Here is a 27446-nt window from a genome sequence, read left to right on the forward strand (position 1 = left end):
CGAATAATGCGTATTTTTTATTATTATCATTATTATTACGATTACTATGTGTGTATACATTTTTTTCAAAGCACAAGAATGGAACCGCGGATTTGTTTCCACTTGGGTAAAAAATTATCTTCTAGGAATCGAGATTATGTTATTGTACCTCATCTTGAACAAACATTGACCGAGAGGTTTTTAAAAAAAAACATTTATTATTATTACTTTGAACAAAACGTTCAAAAGCATGTGTGGGAACCACGTATCTGTTTCTACTCGGATCAGAAAAGCAATCGGCATTTGGTGTTCCCTCAAAATAAGTCCCCTTTTCCGGTTTCCCAGCATGCTGTAACAGCTGACGCGGTCCACGCCTGTCTCTCAGTCTTCTGCAGTTCATCACGTTCCCCAAGAAAATAACTCGTCATGACTAAAGAGGACGTTCAGGGGTAGGACGCGAGTCTTAGTTCATCATATTTTAGGCCCTACACAATTGCTCAGTCGTAATTTGGCTTCGGGAAGGCTAAAATTGAGTTAGCTTTAGCAAGGGTGCCATTACCTTTACTTGCACTAGATTGCATCATCTGTCACTAGAAGTCCTAATTTCTCCTGGCGTGATTTGTAAAACTTATCAAATCATACAAATTAAGATGTTTACATAACCATTGCACATTTTGGACATCTTATTTGAGACTTAACTTGCATCTCAAACTTTGATATCTTCTGACACTGTTATTACCTGTAACTTTTCACCTCTCGTTACTTGCAGAAGCAAGAGATTTAATTATTTTAATCATCTGCGGCCTGAAATTTTGTTATTGACAACATAGCCTTGTTATTGTATGCATGCATACAACCCCCTTGTTCTGTTTATTGAATAACCTTGATAAACCCAAACTTAAAACCAATGAAATAAAGCGAACAAGGCATGCCTTGATCGCAGTTTATTTTGGCATTGTTTGATAAACTAGTTATGCAATTGGCCTTAGTGAACGCAATATTTGTTATTGCTTTTGAACTTATTATCAGCATATATTAGTTTTGATCATTTAGAAGGACATAGCTTGCAAAGTTCTGTTTTCAAAGCTGCTTTGAAAAGCCGCACCTGTATGTACATGATCAACATTCCTCGGCTATTCTCAAGCAGTTAATTAACTCTACTCATTTGTCATGCCGTAGTAGAATTTAAAAACACATTGCACAGGGATTGGTATACATCCGTCCACATTTTATATTGTTTATCCTGCTCACTGAATGAGAGGCAGAGTCCACTCAGCAGTGGTGAAACTGAAGACGAACAATCACTCACACTTGCATTATCGCTAATAAGCAATTCACCCCAAAGTGGATTTTGCGAGAAGTTGGCATACTTCCGAACACTAGGAGAACCTTGAAACGACTATCAGAAAGTCATTGTTGGGTGGCAGTATGGAGAACCTCTTAATGCTAGCCAGATGCATAAATTAACCACATGCACACATTGGTATGCACACTAGTTAGTAATCTACCTGATCTCTTATCAGATCTGTAAAATATACTATAACGTTTCAGTTCACTATGAGGTGTTACCAATCACAGATGACGACTGCAGCTTTTTGTCTGACTCACATTTCTGAAGTTGGAACAAATTAAATTAGACTATAGTTTAAAAATAGCAGTAAATCAAAGGGTAGAGGTTAAAGAGAACCTCAATTTGACTCTGTCTATTGGTGGTCTTTTGATATTTTTTTCCAGTTATTACATTTAATTTCATGCTTACATGGAAGAACACTTACTTTGATAAAGTCTTTATCAGATCGGAAACAGCTGAGGAATTGTCAGATAAGCATTTTTGAGGCAAGTGTGCACAGCCGTTGTTGTCACGGCGACCTATCTTAATATTCTGTTTGTCTAACAACCTTTCAGAAATATTTTTGATGCACTCATATTCCGATAGTTTGTGAACAGCTGCGCTACAGTAATTGTTGGCCTGGGGTAAAACGGCGCGGTTAATCCAGTTTAACTTAATCAACTGGTTCGAGCGCCATTTACAATAAATCATAGTGACGGCCTTTGTTTCTATGTCTAGTTTAAATGTGCGTTGGCGGGGAGAAAAATCGAATAACTCGGCTAAGAAAATGGTAATGTACTAATGCTAATAGCATTTGGTAACGGTTTAGCATTTAGCATGTTGGTGTCTCATTCTGTACACCAAATTTATACAGTGCACTCATTGCCGCCATATTCAATATAAGGATTGAAGTTTGTCCCTTAAAAATAAGAATAAAATGTGTTAGTAGTAAAAAAAAAAAAAAAGAATAAAATGTGACAAGGAGAGGTTGATTATTATTCGATGAGACAACCAATAACGTATAAGAGAATGAAATCTAACAAGATTTGATGGCCACAGCTAAAATGTGATCCATGTTTCGGTTTTGGAGTTTTTGTCGAACCCAACCGGACCATTTCATTCAGGGCCGTATTCTCTCGTTCACATGCAAATCCTTTTTTTATGCGCACGTACTTGTGCACTTTTCATCGCGGGTTCTCCCGCTCTGACTTGCGAGACCCGCTGCGCGTAAAATGGGATTGAACGCAGTAGTGCCAAGGAGCCGTGATTCATTTCCAGCTCAGGCTGCCGTCAAATCGTGGAAGATTTCCTGAGAAAGCCACGAAAAGGATAAATTTAAAAAAAGCCTTTCACCGCCCCGGCTTCACCTTTTGAAGGAGTAAGAAGTTAAAGTAATTTGAATTGTGTACTTATGACTAAATGCATCTTAAGAAATCCTATAATTTGTTTTTTTTTTTTTTAAACGGGGGTGCTGACTGTGGTATAGATCAAGACTCCCCAAGATATAAAAGGAAAAGAATGTCAGTTTGATGTTCGTCAAGGGTATTATATATTTGCATTTGAATTTGTTTTTTTGTTTAGACTTTATTGCTATTTATAGTCAGACTTTGGTCCTTGTTATTTCCTGTGACTAAACAGATTTAGATTCCTTCCTTTAGGTCAGGACACCTGGAGCGGGGAAAGCCAAACAGCAGTTATCCATGCACCTGTACTTTTAGCTCTCTTAATAAAAGTTAATGCAAAACTCATTTTGAGAAGTGCAAAGTTCAGTTGGTTTATGAGATCAGATGGACGATTAAAAGAGTTTATTGCGTCTTTGGATAGATGCCCTAACACACGTTTTCACTTTCTCTGCTAGCAGCTGTTTCCTAACAATTGACTGGTCAAAGATACTATTTTTCATTTTTTAGGAATGTTTTTGCTTTCTTTGTTACTCTGGTGCCTCAATGGTTGGTCACATTTTTGTACGTGACCTTCAAAATAAACCATTGCAATCACTTACAGTACATGGAATTATTTATTCTGTCGTCCAAATTGCCACCGTCATTATTCAATGCACAGGCGAAGATTGTTACAATATTGTTACGCGAACGGTTATCAAGAGAACCCATCCCTGTTGGCTTTGAGTGAGAAACTCAGTGTATAATGTGGACTAAATGCAAATCATGTTCACAGCCACGGGTAATAGTCATAACCTGACATCAGTGCTAGGGGATTCATTTAGTTGATCGAGTCATTTGACTCACAGTTCTGAGGACCTGGGTTCGATCCCGGCCCGGCCTGTGTGGAGTTTGCATGTTCTCCCCGTGCCTGCGTAGGTTTTCTCCGGGCACTCCGGTTTCCTCCCACATCCCAAAAACATGCAACATTAATTCGACACTCTAAATTGCCCCTAGGTGTGATTGTGAGTGCGACTGATTGTCTCGATGTGCCCTGCAATTGGCTGGCAACCTGTTCAGGTTGTACCCCGCCTCTGGCCCGTTGACAGCTGGGATAGGCTCCAGCACTCCCCATGACCCTTGTGAGGATAAGCAGCAAGGAAAATGGATGGATGAATAGCTGTTTTTTGAGGGGGGGGAATGCAAATCATGTGTGTCAATGTCAACTTCCATAATTCTTGTTAAAATCTGTACCAACATTTCACATGGTTATATACGTATCATAAATGAAAATGTCCAGATATTACAAGCATTTTTGTGTTACCAAACATTAACGATCGTTGAAAAACCCATTACCCTTGATTTCTGATTCCAAAACTAGTTAATAAATTTTGGGTAGAAATATAATGAGGCAGGCGATTAAATATTTTTATGGTTCCACAGTCACAACGGCCCTCTGAGGGAAACCATAACTACAATGTGTTCCGTGACAAAAAATGAGTTTGACACCCCTGAGCTAAGGAATATTTTATGATAACCAATTGGCCAGGTCTCACAGAGGCCGACTTTGCGCCGGTATGACCGTCTGAGCGCTCCCCGGTGCCAAAAAGTCTCCTTGTGATTAATACGCATGCACGTGTATTTTTTTAAACTTCCAGCCAGTCGGAAACATCCCCGTCCATCCAACATCTGCCATTCGACAACTTGTCGCCGAGTGCTCATATTGGCTTTGGACGTCTCGGAAAGACCAGCACTGCGAACGTACAAATATGTGGATTTATTTTTATCAACTTTTGTTTTAAGGTAAGGTTATGACGTGTGTTAGCTCCCTTTATGTAGAAGAAGGGGAACTATGAGACAGGGGGATTTCGCAGTAAGCGTCTGCTATGTATCCAAAGTTCCCCTGTTAGTAACACATGGGCATTAATCACAAAGGAGATTTTTCAGCACGGGGGAGCGCTCAGACCATCAAACTGGTTTTAAGGTGGATATTTCCTCCCTACTATGGATTACAGGCCATGAAGCTCGTTCTCGGACAACGGGCGCTCAAAAGTGCATACCTAAGACGTCCTCTTGGACCACTCTGGATGGTCAACTGGTCGTCGCGTAGGATTCAGAGAAACTGTGCCAATTTTTTTCAATGACATTACATAATTCAAATGAGTATTTTAATGTTAATTTTGATGATTTTGTTCAATAAACATGCACTAGCCTCCTCCAGCAGTCGGTCCACTCAGTTTTGCTCACAAAAGTGCTCATCACTCCTTTTGGTCTTTGTTATTGTTAAAAGGGGGGGGGGGACTAAAATTTTTCTAAAGGCAATTGGAAGTTGTTAAACATGCACAAACCGAACATTCCAACTTTTCCGTGATGACAAAACTGAAAGTCCTTGTGTCCCCCAGCCTCCAGAAAAGAAAATGACAAGAAAAAAAAAACATTGTGATAGCTTTCACACACTTGATAGCATTCTAGAAAGCTCTCCCAACATCATTAGTACATGTAGAATTTATCGCAACTGCATCCGAATTACATCTGCAATATGATGTCCACCTTCAAGGGCACTTGACTCTAAAATTCTCTGAAGCAGGGAAATCTATCTCCTCACTCAGTCATTTTTATCCATCCATTCAGTGAAATCTTTGAATGAGCAATTTTAATCCCTGCGTTCAGATGCTCTTTATTTGTACACAATGGGATTAAAGGTCACAACCGGGACGTGACGATGGCGGTGAACAACTTCCTTTGGCCTTCCAGAGAAATACAGGGTGGAAGTTGACTTCAGTGTTGATGGTGTGCGTTTCTTCCTGTCTCAGGGCAGCGGCGGTGGAGGAGGACCAGCAGGCCCAGTCAAAGAAAGCCCAGAAGAAACAGCAAAAGGAAGCAGAGAAAGCTGCAAAAAAGGCTGAGAAGCAGGCCAAGCTGGTCAGTAGTGTTTTTTTTCTGGTGTGTCTCACATCCGTTGCCTCCTCTCACAGCTGTTAAGACTGCGTCGTGCGTTTTTGATGGGCATTGTGGTTCCAGCACGCTTGTTATTCAGGGGCTGGGGGGCAGCACTATCCATTGTTCAAGTATTCCTGCCATTTTAGCTTTGTTTACGTCTGCTCAAACAAAGTGTTATTTTCCTCTCCATTGAGAACACGACATGTTGGCTCCACCTCAACACGCAATGCTCAGATAACTCTGGTTGACATACTTCTATCCTGCTCCCTTATAACTGTATGTCGTCTCTAAAATTGAGACACATTTACGAGAACTAAACAGGTCTATTCTAAACATGCATCAAAATCCTATATTTATTATACTTGCTCTACTATGATCCCAGTGAATGCAAGTCTGATGTTCGCAAAGTACCGTAATTTCCGGCCTACAGAGCGCACCTGGTTATAAGCCTCACCCAGTACATTTGTAAAGGAAATACCATTTGGTACATGCATACGCCGCACCTGTGTAAAAGCCGCAAGTGCCCACATTGAAATCCACATTGAAACACGAGATATTTATAAAGAAAGATGGTACACAGAAAGAGTTTTCAAAGTTTTAATACCTTAGTTTATCTTAACATAGCAACAACACGTTAGCACGAACAGGGCTGGTAAAAAAAAAATAAAAACGGTCGCGGCAGCTACACAGTAGCAGCATGGTAGCATAGCACTAACAGAGCCGGTTAAAAAAAACATGCCTAAATCACTAAGATGCAGCAGTAACACAGCAGAAATACTCTAGCATGGCGCTAATGCGCTAGGGCGGTGCTGATGCTAGCGTGGCGCTAACGCTAGCGCTGCGCTAACAGGGCCAGTTATAAAAAATGGTAAAAATCACTGAGCAACACACTTGCACAGCGCTAACAGAGCCGGTTAAAAAAAACCATACTGTTAAAAATCACTGAGACACGGCAGTAACACAGCAGCATCATGCTAGCGCAGCGCTAACAGGGCCAGTTTAAAAAAAAAAAACATACCGGTAAAAATCACTGGGACACGGAAGTAACACAGCAGCATCATGTTAGCCCAGCGCTAACAGGGCCGGTTAAAAAAAAAAAAACCCGATAAAAGTCACTTGCTTGGCACATATATTCCACTGGTCTCACTCTTAACCTTTTCCGCTCAAGTGTCCCCTTGCAGCCGTTAGAAAAAACGCACAAACTCGGCGGATCATTGCATAAGCCGCATGGTTGAAAGCGTGTGAAAAAAGTCGTGGCTTATAGGCCGGAAATTACGGTACAATGACCTGTGATGTAAACACATCTTAACAAAAAATAAACTCATTAAAAGCACCTGCTGTATTTAATTGTGTAAACATGGATTTATATCACTAAAGACCTTGTAAAGTCTTGATAAATTTCTTTCTAAATATATGATACATGTTGCGTGAAAAGGGGAAAGGCAAAAACAGCTGGCCAGTGATGTCGTTAGACGACGAGCAGGAGTCACCGCTCCCACAGTCAGAATTTAATGTCAGAAATTAAGAAAACTCTCTGATGAATGAGAAAATATGCTCGGCATTTTTATTACTCCATCGTAAACTGGATTTATACAGTCAATTCAGTTGGGTATAGACATGAAAAATCTGTCCATAGAATCGCTATGAATGCTGCACGGACCTGGAAGCGAAAGCTCAAAGCGTTGTTTTCTGTCAACCACGTTCGTCCTGAAACCTGTTGCCCAAGCAACTCTGACGGCTTCAGCGGTACTTTATTCAGACGATATCATCCATCATGCTCTCGAATTATCAAATAAAGGGTTGGTGATTCCAATTCCGTCAACCGACGTCAGGCAGTTGACATACCCCGATGCCCATTTGCATGGGAAATGAAAGTATACCCCAAGCAAGACTCCACCTCAACGCGCACACCGAGGCTCATTTGCCCCCCCCCCAACATCCGTCCGCTTCTGCTGTTTCCATTACGAAGCAATATCTCCGACTGCCATTCCTCATTGTCTGTGATTTGCTGCCGGAATGTGAAGAAGAGCCGTGGTTTCCAGCCATCTCAAAATTAGCCTTCAGCTCGAGCTATGAAAAAACGTTTTTATTTCGATTTCTTGTATCAGGTGTTTAAATTTCACCTTTCACCAATTTGCGACATATTTGAGTTTTATGTGATGTAAACCTGCCCCCACTGGCTGCACGTAATTTGACGCAGCCTTTTTGTGTTTCAGGCCGGTGATCAGAAAAATGAAGCGGAAGATGTAAGTATCCCCTACGATTTGCGTTTCAGGTTCTCTACAGTTGTCGACTCACACCCAAGCAACGCTTCTTGTGTAAACGCCCGCATTGTCAGGCAGTTCTCCTAATCTGGAGATAAAACTTTATCTTGCTTGCAGTGCAGCCAGACTGACGCTTGCAAAATAAAAGTGGAAGAATTACATGCGTGTTTTGTTGTTGAACTTTTCAGGACTTTGCCAAGGACCGGTACGGTGTGTCGCCAATGGTCCAGTCCCAACAAAAACTGGGTTAGTAGTGCGGCCTTTTCCACTCCTCACTAAATCCACGACGACACTTGGCCTTATATCGTATTGCTTTATTGGAATTTGTAATATCCTTATGGGAATTTGGTATAATAACGTTTTTTGGGGGTTAGATTTGAAATTCCACACAGTTCTGAATAGCATTTGCGATATATTTTTACAAATGTTTCTTGTATTTTACAATGTATGTCCCAAATATTTGGGCATGCAATTTTACGAAAAGTAAGCAGCACCGTAATAATCATTGATGCCCTTTGGACAAATGCATGAATAAATCGAGAATGCCTCAGCTGCGGATGTGTGATTAAGAATATGGCCCGTGTTTAATACCCCTGACTGGCATACAGTTGCCAAGAGCAAGGCACCCAGTTTCCCCCCGCCCCCATCCCCCCTCAGGAATTACATGTGATCAAATTTCAAGTATGCATATTCATGACAAAAGGAAAAAAAAAAACTGTCTCATTTTCATAATTGACAGCGGATCACACCCTGTTTGTGTCTCATTATTATACATTTTCCATGTACGGTATCCCTCAAAGTCATCACTGTGCTGTTTATTGATATAAAACGCTATTCGGCTTTCTCAATTTGTGCCGTGAAGCCGTTGGGCCCTCCAAATGATCCATAGTGTTGTGACATGTCTGAAGAATGTCTCATAGCACATACAACTTGCTTTAGTGACTGATAACACACCTCCGAATGATTACTATCACGACCAATCTTTTATCCTCGGCTTGCCATTGTACTCCAGTGAATGCTCACTCTGATAATAAACCCACGCAAGCGGAGAGAAATGTCCGGGTCCAACTGTGCGGACACCTTTTCAGCTTCAGTGGCTGTAAACAAAGTGGGTTCTTCCTCACCTGCGTGCCGAGCCTGGGATGTCCACGGGGGAGGGGGTGGAGGGCGGAAGGCTTTCATGTGGGTTGACGCAGAGTTCGGCAGCCCCGCTTTTTTCTGATCCAGCCTGTCTTGTCTGCCGTTAGCTGATAATAAGGGCGAAACATGCTTCTAAGTGACACGCGTGAGTCCCAATTTGTCAAAAATCCTTCAGAAGAAGGCAGTCAGGCGGCGTCTGACTTGGCATTGCTATAATTTCAAAATGTTATTTGCTTGTCTAGACGAGCTCATGCATGCTTACTCACGTTTTTGTCGGTCTTTTGAAAATATCCAAGCCAAGGTCAGACTGAGGTTGGGTGCAAGACTCGGCACCCCGTGAAGGAATAATGGATTTCAAAAAGCCTTTTCTGAAATAATTCAACTAGCGTGCGCGTGTGTCTGTGTTTTTGCAGACAGGGCTTTGGCGCTGGTCAAGGACCTTACTCCAGAGAGGGCCGACGCGTTGATCTGGTTACGTGCCAGAGTTCACACCAGCAGGGCCAAAGGTGAGATCATCCTTCACCGCCCCGCCCATCCCAAAACAACTTTGCTTTTGTGAGAAGGAAACAAAAATCAAGGTTGTGCTAATCCCAGAAAGACATTTGTATGTACATGTGTGCCCTTTGGGGCAGTCCTTCAAGCGGAATAGATTTGTTAGTACTTCTTTTTGCTCTCCTTTGACCGTCAATCACTTCAGTGGGAGAAAAATTTGCAGTCTACACTAAACTGTTATTATAACCTCTGAAAAGGTTATGTTTTCATCATGTTTTTGTAGATACATTTATTTTTTTTTCCCCCTGATTTCTGGTATTCTTCCACCAGCCATCCAATTAAATCGAGGTGATGGTCTTTCCATTTAGGTTGTGATAAAATTGTCTTTTTTGATCAAATGCATGTTTTGAAAAGAAACTGCAAAAAGAAATTCTTTTGTGCGTTTACAGTACAGGGTCAAACCAAGTTTCACCCCAATCAGATGTTTGTAAGTTTTTTTTTATACTCTATCTTAATCCTGTTATACAAAAGAATGAAAGATAAGTGCTCACGTAGGGTACAATGCATTCACTTTACCACATGCTTATAGGTCAAGCATCATGAAATGGATGATTTTTACTATGTTATTAATGAAAAAAACGGCAGCCGGTATGGACTCATCCGTTTTTTTTCCACCACAAAACATGATTTTGACGTATATGGCTTTTTGTAACTCCCGCAATGAAAATTCTCTCGAGGGATTTGTTTTCAACAGTTTTACCTGGGGGAAGATGGCTCGTTGTTCCTTCATGTTAGCCAAAATGCAGGCTCGTTGCATTGCTGGATATTGCTCAAACACTCGGGAGGATGGATTCGCTCATCATACTTTTCTAAAAGATCCGGTTTCTCGTGAAAAACAGATTGCACAGGATGAGAGCTTCGTGCGTTCCAAATGACAGGTAGGTGTGTATACAACTACTAAAAAAAACAATAGTTGGGGGTGGAGGGGCGTAATCCGTAAGTCAGGGGTGCTAAATGTGTAGATGTGCGCATCAGAAGGCTTCTGTGCAGCAGTTGCTGAAGGACGGCCTCCGCAGGCCTTGTGAATCGCCACCGGCCTTGTCGACAAGGCCGAGCGGTGGCACATCTCCGCCCCGAGAGTGGATCGGACGGGGAGGCGGTTTGGGCGCGGTGTTGTTTTTATCACCGCTGCGCGGAGGTGGATCGGGCAGGGACGTCGTTTGGGCGTGATCCGCATATCATCTAAATATGGCTCGAAACAATGGGGTAATATTGCCCTGGTAACGTCACTCATCAAAAAGAGTTTCCGTGTCAGAAGGGGTGTGTTCGTCTCCCACAGTAGGGGCCACAGCGTGTTTTCAATGGCGAATGTCCGGGTTGACGTCACGGCCAGGAGATGCAGCCAATATGGCGACCACTTGGATGTCGAATGACACTTCCGCAACTTTGCGCATGGATGACGCGTTTTCCACTCATATTTTTTCGTATAGACATTGAAGTGAATAATGTTATATGTACTTTTAATTTCAATATCTATTTTAGAAAGTTTATGGGGATGACACTTGACCTTTAAATCACGTCACATCATGTTGTTTATTGTCATCATGTATAGTAGGGTTTTAATTGGTAAAATGAGGAAAAGTTTTGTCCAAATCCTGAATTTCCTCTCAACCCCAGAGAACAAATCGTCAACATTTCTGCCACGTGCCGTGTTTTACAGTTATTTAATCGAGATGGAAACATCTGATTGTGAAATGTAGTTAAGTGAATGCTCCAAAAAGCTTTGTCAGAGGTCTGTGCTTCTTGAATGCTTGTTACCAATACTGTAGAATATTTTCTATTTGTGCCGTGTCCACTTTTGAGGTTTGTTGTCCCCATTTTGTGAGGTACTTGTGACCGATGTGTTGTCGTGTTTCAGAAGAGCACTTCAGTAGCATCCTATCATCGGTCAGGTTTGACAAGCTATTGCGGTGCATGGTGCCAAAAATGAGATTGAAATGCTGACCTTTTCAGTCATTTCCTTTCAAGATAGTTTCCAAAGTCAAGGGTCTCTTCCCAACGCTCATGTCCTCTCTCGTTCTTGTCATTGTAAGGATGTCCGTGTGAACACAATAACATCCTGATTCAGTCTGGGATGAGGCGCATCTGTTGTGGTGGGATTATGACATTGCTGTTATCCCAAACACCCACCATCCTGGTCACAGGCAGCAAACATCAAAGTGCCTGGGTGGTCCGGCTTTCTTCTTCCCCAGGAGTTTGCTCGCTGGATTGTTTGCCCATCTAATCGGCGTGTGTTTGCTGGGAAAGTAGCAATCACCTATTCTTCACTCGGTGCTCTTCAAAGAAACCGTTACGTTCACAACTTTACCTGTAGATGACAGGAAAAAGATTCAATTGGGAGCCGCGTTAACTCCGAAAGCCATACATCACCTTTTGACTGGTTAAGCCTACATTGTGTGAGGATGAACACAGCACCTTGATAACAGCCATTTATCTTGGTGTTCTGGCATCATCACTTGTTTTTTGTCTTCAGGGAAGCAGTGTTTCTTGGTGCTACGCCAACAGCAGTTCAACGTGCAGGCATTGGTCGCAGTGGGAGATCATGCCAGCAAGCAGATGGTCAAGTTTGCCGCAAAGTGAGTACGGAGACCGCGTTTCCTGTTAGAGAGGCGAAAAACAATGGTGGGAAAATCCTGGGCACTAATTGTCCACCGATCCATTTTCACACATTCTGAAAGAGGCGTGGGCCGAGGAAATCAATCATTTTTCACTTGACCACAAAAGCCGCCTGTTAACAGGGTCGGATCTGGCAGCTCTTTAATGGAGTGGTTCCTGTCGCGATGGCTGATACAGCGACGTGGGCCCGTGGCGGGACCAAAATGCACGAGAGCCAAGCGTCATTAGTCATGTTAAAAGTTACCGAAAGCAGCCCGATGATTTGTCGTATGTTTACATAAGGAATTCATAAACTACCGGTACTTTTAAAAACACGGATGCACCTTTTTGAAATAATAGATTGTCCTTGAAAGTGCCAATGAGGATAATCCTGTTTAATAAACATGTCTTTTAAAAACAATGAGTAAACGTATTCTATTGTATGATGGTAGCGTGTAAATGACACACTCGTGGACCGTGAAGAGCTTTGGCAAGATTAAGAATAAATCTACCAACTCTTGAATCTTCAACTCTGAATGTTTTATAACTCCACCTCTGCCCTCAATCTCTCAAGATTGAAAGTGGGGTTGTGTTTTAGACAACAAATCAGAATAGAGATACATTTGAGTAAGCCTGTTTTTATTAAAATTGGTCACTGTAATGATTCGGTAAAGAAGCAACTGGTCAGCTGCCTATCAAACCGCTTAATTGTATTTATTGCATCACTCATGGCTCTAGGGCCATAGAAAGAGAGACTGGCGAAGATGATATAACACGGTCGTTTGCTGTTGTGAAGTATTCAACTCAATTTATGCAGTATTCAAGGCAGGATCAATGACCGCAAAATGAATTTGTGGTTGACATGATGTTGATGCTGGTGTGCAAAACTATGTGATAGCAGTATACATAGATACCACCTTCAACAATGCGTTGTTTGGGCACTTGAGCAAGAGGGTGTTTTACAATTTCAGCCCTTGTGGAAATGTAAAGATTCCACTGTACACTAATGATTATTTATAAAAAAAAAAAAAAAAAAGATTTCAGAGAATTCTTTTTGTTGCACTGATGACTCAACATACTATACATCAAGTAATGAGCATTGATAAGATGTTTAAACAATAATGTGATAGATGTCTTGGGGTAGCGAGCATATACATAAGTACAGGTTACCCATCGAAAATTCTTCAGCTTACTAAGAATTCTATTCTTCCTCTATTTCCTTCTGCAACACTGAGTTTGGTCGGTTAGGTTATTGTGCAATATCTTGCGACGATCGGTGTGATGACAGAGATGCCAAGACAGCACAGTTTTTCTTCAGAAAAACTCAGCCAAACCCACTCACCTCTATCCATTGCCCCCCAAATGTTAAGCATTTCGCAAGTCTACGTCTTTAAAACGGGCGCAACGATCAATCCCATTGCTTTACAAACTTCATTTGTTTCTGATTGACAACATAAGACAGGATTGCAAGCAAATCCTCTCAGTGTTGAGGGCAGTGATGATAATACTGGCAAACCCTCATTTTGAAGACGGAATGTCATTCTCCTCTCACTTGCACAGTTTAATTAGATGACCCTCAGGCTGCAAGCGCAACTGCATTCAAGCACTTTAGTGGTAAATTCTATTCAAAGGTCTGGGGGGGGGGAATAATAATAAATAATCAGAGGTATTTCCTACTCTCTGGCTTGTTTTAACCCAGTGTTTGCCTCATGTGTCCTAAATTAATGTCTGCCTTTGGGCGCTTCAGCGGAAGTCATTAATGTGGGATTTATTTATCCATCACATCGACGAGACGTTAAGGGGCTATGGTAGCAGCTGTTCTGGGGCCAAAAGGGACACTCGTGTAGCCGTGTTCCGTCCCTCATTACTGTTATGGAGTGAAGGATTAAAGTGCTTCCCCTCCTAATCTTGAACTGCTTGACCTTCTGTGTTTTTCGTCATGACAGTGCTTTAGGCTCCTTAATGGATGGCGTCTTCTTTCGGAAGTGGCACTGCTTGCTGCTATATTTGAGTTAAATTCAAATGTCATGTTTCATTGTATATCTGGAAAAAAAACAAGATGCCTTTTCAATGTTTTCACTCTAAAATACATAAATTCTGTTTTCCATTTTAGATGGATCAGTCTTTCACAATAGTTCTGATGAACAGTTCTTCATAAAATTATTTATATTTGATCGACAAAGGATATTATTGAAGAAATGCCCATGAAGAGACATCCTTGAGATCCTTAGTACTAGTTTTCAAATTATTGCATCTATACAGTATTAAGCCTACGGGGGGGGGATACACAAGCAATGTGGAGATCAGCATAAAAGGGAAACTAAATACAAAATATATATATTCTATTGTTGTTGTGTGTGTCTGGTGGTCTCTCGCAGCGGCTGCCATCCAATGTGGTGCCAGTCCCACTGGGAGAAATTTAGTCCTGGCACATGGACAGTCCGACAGCAGTAGCTGATGACACCGGTGTCACTACCGGGGCGACAGCAGTATGCCAGTCTTGCTTGGGTGGCTGCGGCTCATTTAGTGCGACAGTTGATCCAAAAGGGTTGGGGGTTCGAACCTGTTGTCCAATGGTCCCCGTGCAAGACGCAACTGTGAATTTCTCCAAAAGCGCCTGGTAGGGCCTTGTATTGGCGGCTACAAAAATAAACTTTCGTTTTGCTGATGGTCACAAGCAAGAACAGCACAAAAACCCCAAAAAAGAAACAAAATGTTGACAGAATCTTGTTACATATATGTTAGGGAGATGCTGGTTTAATGACCGTGAAAATAAAAATCAGTTTTGGGTGGTGAATGCTTGTACAGTATTTCCCCCCCCCCCCCCTCCACCTGCCTGATTATGATGTGTGGAAAGAATACTAGTCTTTTGCTCCACTGCAGCTTTTTAATTTGTGCCTAATGTAAGCCAATGCATTTTTGTCAGCAGCGGTCTCAGCCCCCGCGATCACTTGAAAAGCCGTATTTCGCTCCGTGGCACATTACACGTCAAACAGAAGTTCGAGCTTAAGGGAATTTTTTTTTTCCTCATGCTGGCAGCCTCCCACACAGATTATAATAGATTTTTCCGAGTACGCTTTTATCTATTCTCCATTGTCGTTTTTCCCCCTACCAGCATCACCAAGGAAAGTATTGTGGATGTGGAGGCATCGGTGAGGAAAGTGGACCAGAAGATTGAGAGCTGTACCCAGCAAGATGTGGAGCTTCACATTGAGCGGGTATATTGTTTTATTATTATTTATTATTGCTGTGTATACCTGTGGTGCATATTGCTGCAAAGTGATTGCATAATTCCCACTTTGCTCCTTTACACAAAAATATTGCCAAAAGAGTAAAACAATGTTATCCAAATCTTAATTGAATTAATCACCCATTTGGATTAGGAAAAAATCTCAAAGCACCCCACCAAACAAAAAATATCACATAAGAATGAATATTGACGTAATGATGATGATCTTGTCTTATATTTACTCAGAAATTTACTTCCTGAAAATGAAATCTGGGCCTGTTTAATTGAGCAAAAAGCAGATGTACTTGCAGAAGGCCATGACTCATTCATCTATCCATCCATTTTCTTTGCCGCTTATCCTCATGAGGGTCGGAGGGAGTGCTGGAGACTATTCCGGCTGTCAACGGGCACCCTGAACTGGTTGCCAGCCAATCGCAGGGCACATCGAGACAAACAGCCGCACTCACAATCACACCTTAGGGCAATTTAGAGTGTCCAATTACATGACTTATTGCATTGTATAAATAGTAATGGGTAGAATAGACGTACGGGTTTATTGTCCCTCTTGCCATTTTATGGAAAAGCATTTTATTGTTCTGCTTGTCACTATATTTTTCTGGTATGGGTGAAGAAATATATTTTTGCAATTAATATTATTTTACAACAAATTAGGTGAAATTGGATACATTTCTGTAGCCCCCCCCTGGGGTGATCTCTCAAGGCACTCTAATTGGGAATCACTGCAGTGAGGTGAAGTTGTCGTGCACATGTCACCTGCGTGTGCTGATTTTAGTGCACCAAGTTGCGGAGTCATCCATCAAAACATAATCTGACACATCACACATCGAAGGACCTTTTAACACTTTGCCAGACATTTGAGGACAGTTTGCGAAATGATGCATTAAAGTCGCACAAAAAGCATTTTTCACCTGCGGGAAAGACTTCTTGCATACATCCAATGCAAGAAAGTTTGCGCATAAAACTTGCCCATTCACGTTTTGATATGCTTTTTCAGATTTTTGTCATCAGCCAGGCGGAGCCCCGTCTCCCCTTACAGTTGGAGGATGCTGTCAGGCCTGAAGTAGAAGGCGACGAGGTGAGGATAAATGCAACGCCACAGTGGATTAGAGGATCTTGAAACCTCTTTTCTGCCTGCTCCTGAACTCTGAAGCACCACTTTGTTGTTTGAGTGTGCTTTCATAGCTGGATGTATGGACAATATAATGGAACAGAGGTGGGAAATCGGACATGTTTTGAGTTCCATCACTTAAACCTTCGGTGACTCCTTTTAGGATGTGGTTGAAGGGGAACAAAAAGGCATTTATGAGTGCAAGTGAATTGAGCTGACGCATTGTTTCAAAACATTTAAACCTTAATGTCGTAATCTGTTAAAGATGGTTTTTATTCCTTCTCTCATCCAGAATGTGATTTCAAAAAAAAGTGTAGCCTTGCAGAGCACAGAGAATTCTAATTAGGGTGTTTAGTGTGCTAATGCGGACTCATTAGATGCTTTTATGCTTCCAGTGATGAATACCATTTCAATTTCTCTTTGTAGATAATATGTGCTTGTCACATATGGCAGTGAAAATCAGTGTACCATAATTGTGCGTCCTAGCTAAGCCTTGTCACATGAACTGAAGCCTGCTAGGATGAGCGGCGAAACGTCTTCCAAGACAAACGCAACAGTGCAGTTGCAATCAATTCAATGCCCTGTCAATGAAATCAGGTGGATGAATGAGAATATTCACAGATAAATCATAATTCTGATCAATCTCCATTTCTGTTGCTGAGGTAGCATTCAGAATAAAAATAGTTCGCAGTGTGTTTTATACATTTTCCTGTCCAGAAATAGTTCACGGTTGACAAAACAAAGTACTGTAGCTTTATTTTTGTGGCAGCTGAAGTCTCTGATGTCGGTGGAAATTGTTTCCATCATAGTCTTCGCTCCAGCTTTGCAAAGTTGTGTAAAGATGAAAGATGTCAGCTCATGCCAGCATTCTGGTCTGCTCTCGTTTTGTTTTGTTTTTTTCCTTCAAATGCATTTTTCCTGACTATCTTTCCAAAGTACAAAAAGTCATCATAACTGTGTTCGTTGCATTCATAAAAAGAGAAATTAAGCCGTCGATTTGGAATTAAATGCAGTTTTCATGTATGGCTGACCCTTTTCAGTCATTAGAATGCTTTTAAATATGAGTAACAGATTAGACGTACTATAGATCAGTCGTAATCCAATTTCCAATCGTCTTGAAAAAGCTTAAGAGCTTGTTTTCATCTGGCCACCAGGCCGGTGTCTACAGCTGCAGCAGCATCCCATCCCAGGTGTTTTCCGCGGGGACGTAACATGCCAATCGCACGCTCGAAAGCCGCAAATGCCGTCCTGGGAGACTGAGCCCTTAACGGTCCGTCTGCCCGCCTGTCTAACCCTTTGTCCCTCTGTGTTGGGCTGTCGGGAGCAGGATGTTGCTACACTGCCTATTAGCTCAAACCCCAGCGGGTCCTCTGAGGAAGGCCGACTTGCATGACCCTGGAAGCTGTGGTTCCTCCTGTGATGAAAAATTTACGCTTTCATTTGTTTTTTTTTGGGGTTTTTTTTTTGTTGTTTTTGGCTACCGTATTTCCAGAGTTCCAGGTGTCTTTTGTTTCATTTTGATACCATGTGGGGGAAAAAAATTACCATTCTTTGCTTCGCAAACTGTGTGGTTTAATAGGAAAAATAAAATCTCAGGTGGATCGCTCCATAGATGATATTTGAAAGGGTAGAATTTTAATGATCTGTATGACTTTCTCTAAAAACAAAACCTTCACGGCTCACTGGCTGCAAAACGCTCTGTTTAAAGAACGCATACAGCTGGACAGCGGGTTTGTTATTTATTAAAATGTTTTTTGTTGTTCTTTTATGTCGTCCCACAGGAGGGAAGAGCCACTGTCAACCAGGACACCAAACTGGACAACAGAGTGATCGATCTCAGGGTAAATTATCTTTTGTCAAGATAAGTGAGATGAAACTGGGTTTCATTTTAGGTTTTCAGTGTTGCAATAACTGTTCATTTGCCATATTTTCCCCCCAGAAAAGTAGATAATTGAGTTTTCTTTGATGTAGATATTTCATCTTTGTCAGCTTGCGTCTACAGTTTATTTGATCTCGGTCAACATGGATAGCTGTATTCATGTAAAATTTCAAATCCATGTGTATAAAGTTAGTGGTGGTTGGCAAAAAAAGAGCTACTGCACTTACAATATTTTTTTTGTGCTAAAATAGTTTCCTTTTATGCAGTTGCAGGAGCAAATACAGTGCAACAAAATAGAGACAGAAGCTTATTTAAAAAAGTTAATTTCAACTCACAAGTCAAACAAATAGTTTTTGATTGAATCTGTGTGCGAGGGATAATGAATTTCGGTGCCCAAATGCGGGTACAAAAATGGAAAATGTTTTCATTTGTGCCGCCTACACATACATTGCAGGAAGGAGCTCACACCGCAGCCCCAAGTGCGTGCGTATCACAAAAACACCTGTTCACTGTAACACTCTGTACTTTAAGTCCGTGGACACATCAGGGTCGGTCCATTGAAGCCATAAAGTGGTTCTCACACTTACTGACGGACTCTCCAAAAGGAGACCATAAAAGCCACGCAGTGGGTAGCCCCGAAAGACTATCCTTAAATACAATGTTCTTTCTTCTAGAGCACAGTGGGAAAGGTTGACTTGATTTAATTTAGATTGCACAAATTAGTTGGATCAAGCTGCTGTTTTGTTCCTGGGAAGAAAAAAAAAGGTTGTTCTTACAATCCTCATTTGACATTGTGTATGTGTAAGAAATCTCTATGTATAAGCAGCGCTAGTCTTTGTGCTACCATCAAATTGAATCTTGGGTTTTTTGTTTTTTTTTTGGGGGGGGGGAATATAGTCTAAATAGCGCAGCCTTATCGTTCCATACAATTCATTAAAATAATGCAGCAGAGCCCCGGCACCTCTAACGTCCCAGAACACATTTATTCCGTTTGAAATAATAAGTGACTAAAAAAAGGAGAGGGTGTGAGCGCCCGGAAAAATGTGTTTCACGTATGATGAAACGTCTCTGTGGTAAATTGCAAGCCACACTACAGATTGTCCCGTCTAGTTCAAGTCTTTTTTTTTTTTTTTTTTTTTTGTGCCGCCTTGAACTTTAGGGACACGTAGCTGAGCTGTCAGTTTGCTGACGCTCCACGGTAACGACCTTGACACGTACTCTCATGCGGTGAACTTGTGACGGGAAGTGACTTTCTCAGCTTTAGGGTTGTTTATACAAGATATAAAAACTAATTCCTTCCTCAAGTCAATTAATTTAATTTACATAAACAACCAATAGGATAAGATATGGATGGATTAAAAGGACAACAGGTATCAGTCCACAGTAGGTATTTTGGTATCTCAGTTCACGTTATTTTTATAGTTTAAACAGGCTACAGACATGGTCATTTTTATGATGCGTTTCCATTAAGTGGCGGCACGGTGGGTCAGCTGGTTAAGCGTCGGCCTCACAGTTCTGAGGTCCCGGGTTCAATCCCGGACCCACCTGTGCAGAGTTTGCATGCTCTCCTCGGGCCTGCGTGGGTTTTCTCCGGGCACTCCGGTTTCCTTCCACATCCCAAAACCATGCAACATTAATTGGAGACTCGAAATTGCCCGTAGGTGTGATTGTAAGTGTTACTGCTGTTTGTCGCCATATGCCCTGCAATTGGCTGACAACCAGTTCAGGGTGTACCCCGCCTCCTCCCCGTTGACAGCTGGGACTGGCAACTGGGAACCAACCATCGTGAGGATAAGCAGCTAAGAGAATGGATGGATGGATGTTTCCATTAAGTTAATTGTACTAGTCTGAATTAAAGGTGTATTTTAAGTTTTTACTAAATGTTTTTTTTTTTTTGAACAACCGTCTATTTTTTTTTCTTTTTGTCAAAGTCAGTAGTATGCAATGCAAATGCAAATTGTATTCATTTATTAAATATTTGTCAAATATACAGGAATTCTAAAAAAAATATATCCATTTAATAATTTAAATCTCCAGTATTTGAAAATATGGAAATCAGAATCAGACAGGCAGCTCATTCAGTGAAGTAACAGTTACAATTTTTAAAGAAAAATCAGATTTAAAAAAAAAAATAGTGGGAAAGGTCAAGTTCAAGTCTTGCAACACCCCTCAAGTACCGTAATATTGAATAACAGAAAAGAAGAAAGAAGGCTCAAAAATCTCGAGACGTGTATCATAAACTATTTAGATCAGGCAAAAGATGCAAGGGAGCACTATGCAGATAAGATGGATACAAAAACTCATTTTTTTCCTCAAGTCAATTAATTTCATCTACATGAACAACCAATAGAATGAGGTATGGATGGATGTAAAGGATGAGTTCTTTTGCGCTAATGTATTGTGTTAATAGCATTTCTATGTGATGTGGATGTATGGTTGCTTGTATTCCTTTCTGCAGCTTTCTCTTTCTCCGAGACAAGTTTCTCCTAACGGGAGACAAAGAGAAACCTTGAACCTTATAATCAGTGGAATTAGACTTAAAAGTGATCATCACGTTTCCATTCTTTCACCTGTCATTCAGAAATGCCGACACGGCAAAAGGTGAAGAAGATAGAAATGAAAGTCTGAATTGGAAGTAGAGCGCCAACTGAAAGGGCGAGGTGCTGCTTTCATGAGTCTGTTTGATATCAGGAGTTGAAAACCAGTATGTTGGTTAAGTCGGTTGGTAATTCAGTACTTAGGGCCTAGTGCTCAGTTTTGTTTTGACAGGTTCTTTAAAACGGTCGCAGTTTAGGGGATTTACTTCCCCGGTATCTTTATTTTACTTTAACGTTGCAGTTTTACCCCGCGCTTTGGTTTCTGTTTTTCTCCTTCATAATGACAGGTTTGATCTGCCTTTCAGGTTTCAGTGAATGTTTCAATTTCCCACCAAATGTCATTATAGTTATATGTGCTTGCCTCTCAAAGACCACCACCAGCCAGGCCATCTTTCGTCTGCAGTCAGGAGTGTGCCAACTTTTTAGAGATACCCTCACCAAAAAGGGTTTCGTGGAGATTCAGACGCCTAAAATCATATCAGGTACACACGCATGCACACGCTCGGGCTTCCTGTGATCCACTTCTGGGAAATCGTAGATGTTTCAATAGCAGTACACTTTCCATATCACTGCCGAAATGGAACTGAAGTGAAAAATGTGACGTCAATTTTCCTTGGCTTGAATTGAAATGGGGAGAAGTAAGTAGTTGACCCCACTATTTCAACGATGAATGGCACAATACACCTAAAACATAGGGCCCTTAACATAAAAATGTGCTGACATTTTTATGTTAAAGCATTAGAGGCTTCCTTCTTATATAAATAAAGGAGGGGGGGGGGCGGGAAATCCTGCTTAATGCACGTCTTAACTGTTTACGTCAAGAGTTACGGATGGCTTGCTTTTCTATTTTCAGTACACATGGAAAATGTTTAAAGATATAGTAACTGTCTGAAAATATTTTCCTAGCTGTAATGATTTCCTGTCCTTATGCTCTTTCTTCCGCTACAGCTGACTTATATGGATGACGAGAATTCCACCGTATTAGGCGCACGGTATTAAAAAGCGCAGTTTCGGTTACAAGAGCGATTATTGGGCCCGGACATGATAAAAGTTATGGAAGCTTAAAACATGCAGGAGCGCTCACGGGGCAGTGAGGAACAATTTCTTTTTTTTTTTTTTTTAAGTAGAAGAACAAGTTTACCCTTCTCTTCCCCAACGGCAGGTACGGGTTAGCCATTGGACAATCACTGTCACACTAAAACAAAATCGGCACCTCACAGCAAACACACAACTAAAATGATAACTAAAGAAATAATTGAGACAAAGCATGCACTTCAGAGGCTATTCACACACGTTTTGTGCCGCAAAGCATGCTGGGAGTGCCCCCAGCCTCCCAACGTCCGCATGCTGTCCTCAATCATGCTCCCAGTCGGTCAAGTGGAGCGCTCATCAAAGTCACACAACAACATTGACAAATTTTCGAACTCTCCACAGACAACACGCCGCATTATAAGACTGACTGTCCATTTTGGAGAACATTTAAAAGTTCGAAGTGCATCTTTTGGTCATGAAAATATCACATACGGATGAAAGAGTTTTAATATTAACTGTAGTTTAAATGAGATTGCATGCTGTTGAGGACCTCTTAGGAGTTGGAAACTATTTTCTAGATTCCCTATTTCACACTAATGTATTCAAAAGTTCGTTTTTTTTTTCTTACACAACACTGCAAAATTATGCAACACTTTCACTTCTTCCTTGGCACAACAGCCAATGAAAATAACTGCTCTGGTGGATCAGAATTCAAATGTGGCGGTCTTTATTAGAGCGGCAACTGTAAATCCGCAAGATGTGCTTGTTGCAAAAACCACAGGTTTCCTGTTTGTGAACATCTATGACACCTACAACCGACGATACACGGGCCCTCTCCCTACTTCTATAGACATGCAAATATCTGATTAAAAAAAAAACCATCTGCGTCAAATGAAACTCCAGATGTTTATGTAACATAATTGTGGCTTGTCGTGTGTGTGATTTTGGTTCTGGCTGGTTTGTGAGCATCTTTTTAGAAGAGGATTAGTCAGTTTTTAAGAGAATTTTTCTGCCACAGTTTACAAAACTCCGCGATGGGTGTCATTTTCTGTGATTTAAAGCTTCTTTGTCCATCTCCAGCTGCCAGCGAGGGCGGAGCCAACGTCTTTACTGTGTCCTACTTTAAGACCAGCGCTTACCTGGCCCAGTCTCCCCAACTGTACAAACAGATGTGCATCTGTGCTGACTTTGACAAGGTCTTCTGTGTGGGACCAGGTAAAAAAAAAAAAAAAAAAAAAAAAACAGTACCAGCATTCCAAGATTTATGATCAACTGTACAATAATATAGTATAGTATAGTATAGTATAGTATAGGCGGGTGTTTTCTGTGCTAGCAAGATTGGAATTCCACATCACGTCTGAATCTGGCTGAATATTGCTCTCAGGTCATCCTGACAGTTGATTTTCAATTTTTTGTAACATTGCAAAGTTTCCTTTTTACTGAAAAAACAATGTAGTCAGATTACGTAATAGAATTCATGCAGCTCAGGCGGCACTGTGGATCAGCTGGTAAAGCAGTTCTGAGGTTCTGGGTTCAATCCCGGACCCGCCTGTGTGGCGTTTACATGTTCTTCTCGTGCCAGTGTGGGTTTTCTCCGGGCACTCCCGTTTCCTCCCACATCCCAAAAACCTCAATTGGACACTCTAAATTGCCATAAGGTGTGATTGTGTGTGTGTGTGTGGTTGTTTGTCTCAATGTGCCCTGCGATTGGCTGGCAACCAGTTAAGGGTGTATCCGCTTCCTGCCCGTTGACAGCTGGGATAGGCTGCAGCACTCATGCGACCCTCGTGAGGATAAGCGGCTCTGAAAATGGATGGATGGATTTATACAGCTCACTCTCTGTATAACTGTCCTTTAGTATTTTAAGTTATAAATCATTCAGGGTCAATACTCCACCACTAGGGTGGGGTGCCCTTTGTTTGCTTTTTCTGTAGGCCCACAAGGGAAATCCAAGGACTTAAGGCCATCAATGCATCTCAGAGTTGACGAGACTTTGCCGTGGTTGCCGTAGTTACAGTAGGACTTTTTGGAATCACCACTCTGGCAGTGGGCTTCTGTAGTGAAGTCCACCGAGGAACAATTTTATTTAACCATAACGTAGGTCTCGGGTAAAGAGGAGCGGATGTCAGATTTTGAGTTATAATTCAGGCAACACATGAGTACAGCTGTAGATTCTGGACTGAGGTGGTCTGCATAACCGGTTCAAAATGCACTATAGTAGAATAATAATTGAAATAGAAGTTGTACTATTCATAGGCATCTGACTTGCCTGATTTGCAAACTTCATTTATGCTCCAGTAAACTGTGTTTGCAAGTGACCTGAAGGGACGCGCTGTCCATTTGGAAAAAATATTGTCGGTGTCTCTGTGAAGGCGTTCCTTGATTGCAGCTTTTAATAGCCTCGCACCGACGTGAAGTGCATAGATGATTCGCCATTCTCTTGATGGCCCACAGCAATTAGTGGCTAGTTATGTTTGCCGGCTAATTATTAGTATATTACAATCGCAGTCATGTCAGTCATCATAAAGGTAGCTGCCAGTCATCAGTAGTAAACAAAATCGAGACTTTTGCATTCTGCAGTTCAATGACATATGAATAGAAAGTCACTAGCCTGCTTTTAAAATTTATTTTGCTTATCCCAGTCTAATGTTCAGTAACTCATAATTTTTATTTTGTAAAGCTGGGTTTAGAACATTTTTAATAGCCCCAAACCCCTCCGTCCTCATCACCATCTTAATCAAGTATGTAATAAAGTAGGTAAAAGGAATGCTTTGAACATTTGGTGTTGATGTTGTCAGTTTTCAGAGCTGAGGACTCCAACACCCATCGTCATCTCACCGAGTTTGTGGGTCTGGATATTGAGATGGCCTTCAATTATCATTACCACGAGGTCATTGACTCAATCACCGACACCATGGTCCAGATCTTTAAGGGGCTGAGAGACAAGTATGTGGTACAGTCTTAAGTCTTCTGATGATGTGAATTTCTAAATGGATTGTGCCATCTTGTAATATCATCATGAATGGCAGGCTGTGTGTATTAAAAAGTCAGATTTTGTATATCCTGGCAAAAGTATCTCACCTCATGTGTTCTGTGGCGTAGTCAGCTTTGTAAGAAAGCGCCTTACGATCAATGAGTTGAAGTTCCATGTGGTTTCAGTGCCCCCTAGTGGTGGCCTTCAGCAGTAACCAAACACAAGACTCCCTCCTCAACTCGTCAGGATGAATTTATGGAGGGGTGGAATAATTAACGGCCTGGAGTAACTTTTTGTCTTTTTTGTATCAGCTTCCAGACTGAGATTCAGACCGTAAGCAAGCAGTTTCCCAGCGAGCCTTTTAAGTTTCTCGAGCCCACTCTGAGACTGGAGTACAAAGAGGCGTTGGCCATGTTGCGCGAGGCCGGGGTGGAGATGGGCGACGAGGAAGACCTGAGGTCAGAAACGATCGCACCTAGATCAAAGCTAAAATTACACAAACGGGAATCTATCGAAAAGTATTTCCATATGTTGTAATTAACACATTAGTGATAGAATTTCACTCTTGCAGCACGCCTAATGAAAAGCTTCTAGGGCGCCTTGTCAAGGAAAAGGTAGGTCCCGATGTGTTCAATATCAATATCCAAACTGTCATCCCTTTCCACCTGCTTATATCTGTTTCCCCTCTGCCAGTATGATACCGATTTCTATGTCCTGGACAAGTACCCACTGGCTGTGAGACCTTTCTATACCATGCCTGATCCCAACAACCCTGTAAGTGTCTTACTGACTCAAAGCACAGCCGTATCGTAACTGTAGTTCCCTGCTTTATTGTGAGATACGTACAGCAATATTGTACAGTGTTTCTTTTTTGGACTGTTTTAAACAGAAAAATTCCAACTCCTACGACATGTTCATGCGTGGAGAGGAAATCTTGTCTGGAGCTCAGAGAATCCATGATGCTCAGATGCTAACGGAACGGGCCACGCATCACCAGATTGGTAAGAACTGGAGGCCACACTGACGGTATGGTACGACCCACCGAGTGTTCACATGATCAAGGGTCCTGTAATATTGATTTTGGTCCACCCCTGAAAAAAAAGCCGTGATTGATTAAAATGTATTTTTTTAATTAATGTATCTAATCAAAAAAATCTAGTTTTTTAAAAATAACTAGATAAAATGTAATTTTTAAAAATCATATTCTTTTTCTTATATTAAGATGTAAAACAAAATAAAAAAAGAATTAAAATTTTTAATAAGTTTCTGACACATTTTACACACACGTTTTAAATTGTTTGCTTGTCTGTTTATTTTTTTATGAATTATGTGGCATCTGTTTTAAAAATTTCACGAGGCCCTTGTGCCACAGTATGTATTGTAGTTCTGTTTAAGGGACCAGAGGCGCTTTTGCGATTTGTCTCCCTCTGCAGGGGACAATAATAATAATTTAAAGCAAAAACTCGAGTGAATTCATTTGAACGGTGGGAGCCCATCCTTTGGGAATGTTGACGAAAGATTAAAATAGAGTCACATGCGACTTGTGTATGTTTTGTTTTGTTCAAACATCACAGACCTGGAGAAGATCAAAGCATACATCGACTCGTTCCGCTATGGCGCCCCCCCACATGGCGGTGGAGGCATTGGTGAGAAAAACACATTCAGATATTTCATTTGCTCTGTTTTTATTGGACGCTGGCCCCAAAAATCATTCAAAGTCATTATATATAACGAGTTACTAGGTTTTTTTTTTAATATGCATTTTATCTCTGAGAATCATTCAAAGATAATCTTAATCTAATTTTTGCCCAAATTATGTCAATGTAACTTTACCGAGTGAACCGTCGTCCCTTGCAGGCCTGGAGAGAGTCTGCATGCTGTACCTGGGGCTCCACAACGTGCGCCAGACCTCCATGTTCCCCCGCGACCCCAAACGCCTGACACCTTGAAATTGTCAAGACATCTTTTTCTTACCAGATTACAAGTCACATAATGGTGATGGGGGAAACTACTAATTCACAGTGCCGGTTTAATGGGTTAGTGCCGCAAAGACACACAATTATGATACTGGGATTACTTTCTACTACGAGAGATTGAGATTCAGTGCAACATTAGGGAACTTTATTGATCGTTGTGAACAGATGTCTAACAACAAATAACAGTTGAAAGGAAGGAGGTCTGCCATTCACGTTATGTTGGAAAGATGCACTCGTCGACTGGTCAGCACATCTTAAGAGGATAACTACCAGTAGTATCTGTCTCAAGTTCTAACTACCTCCAACTAACCATCACTATGTCTGTAACTAGGTGTGTGTTTTTTTTTAATCAAATTAAAAGAACAAATCATGGCTCATAAAATATTTTTCAAACCATAAAGCTTTGTCTTTACGTTCATGTTTCTCCTTTTGATTTCCCCCGTAATAACTT

At 41.3% G+C, this 27446-nt stretch overlaps 1 protein-coding gene across 1 annotated transcript; it reads left to right on the top strand.

Annotated features, from left to right (window-relative positions):
- Positions 1-270: 270 nt before the first annotated feature.
- Positions 271-27395, top strand: dars1 (aspartyl-tRNA synthetase 1). The gene is made up of 18 exons (XM_061841216.1): positions 271-428; positions 5502-5610; positions 7845-7874; positions 8081-8138; positions 9446-9538; positions 12058-12160; positions 15295-15397; positions 16424-16504; positions 18319-18378; positions 21384-21495; positions 23126-23260; positions 24844-24991; positions 25331-25477; positions 25591-25633; positions 25713-25793; positions 25909-26020; positions 26594-26665; positions 26877-27395. Exons 1-18 carry the CDS (start codon positions 406-408, stop codon positions 26966-26968), a joined length of 1602 nt encoding a protein of 533 aa, XP_061697200.1. The 5' UTR covers positions 271-405; the 3' UTR covers positions 26969-27395.
- The last annotated feature ends 51 nt before the right edge of the window (positions 27396-27446 follow it).

This window comes from Syngnathoides biaculeatus, chromosome 14 (assembly GCF_019802595.1).
Source record: "Syngnathoides biaculeatus isolate LvHL_M chromosome 14, ASM1980259v1, whole genome shotgun sequence".
Classification (NCBI taxonomy): Eukaryota; Metazoa; Chordata; class Actinopteri; order Syngnathiformes; family Syngnathidae; genus Syngnathoides; species Syngnathoides biaculeatus.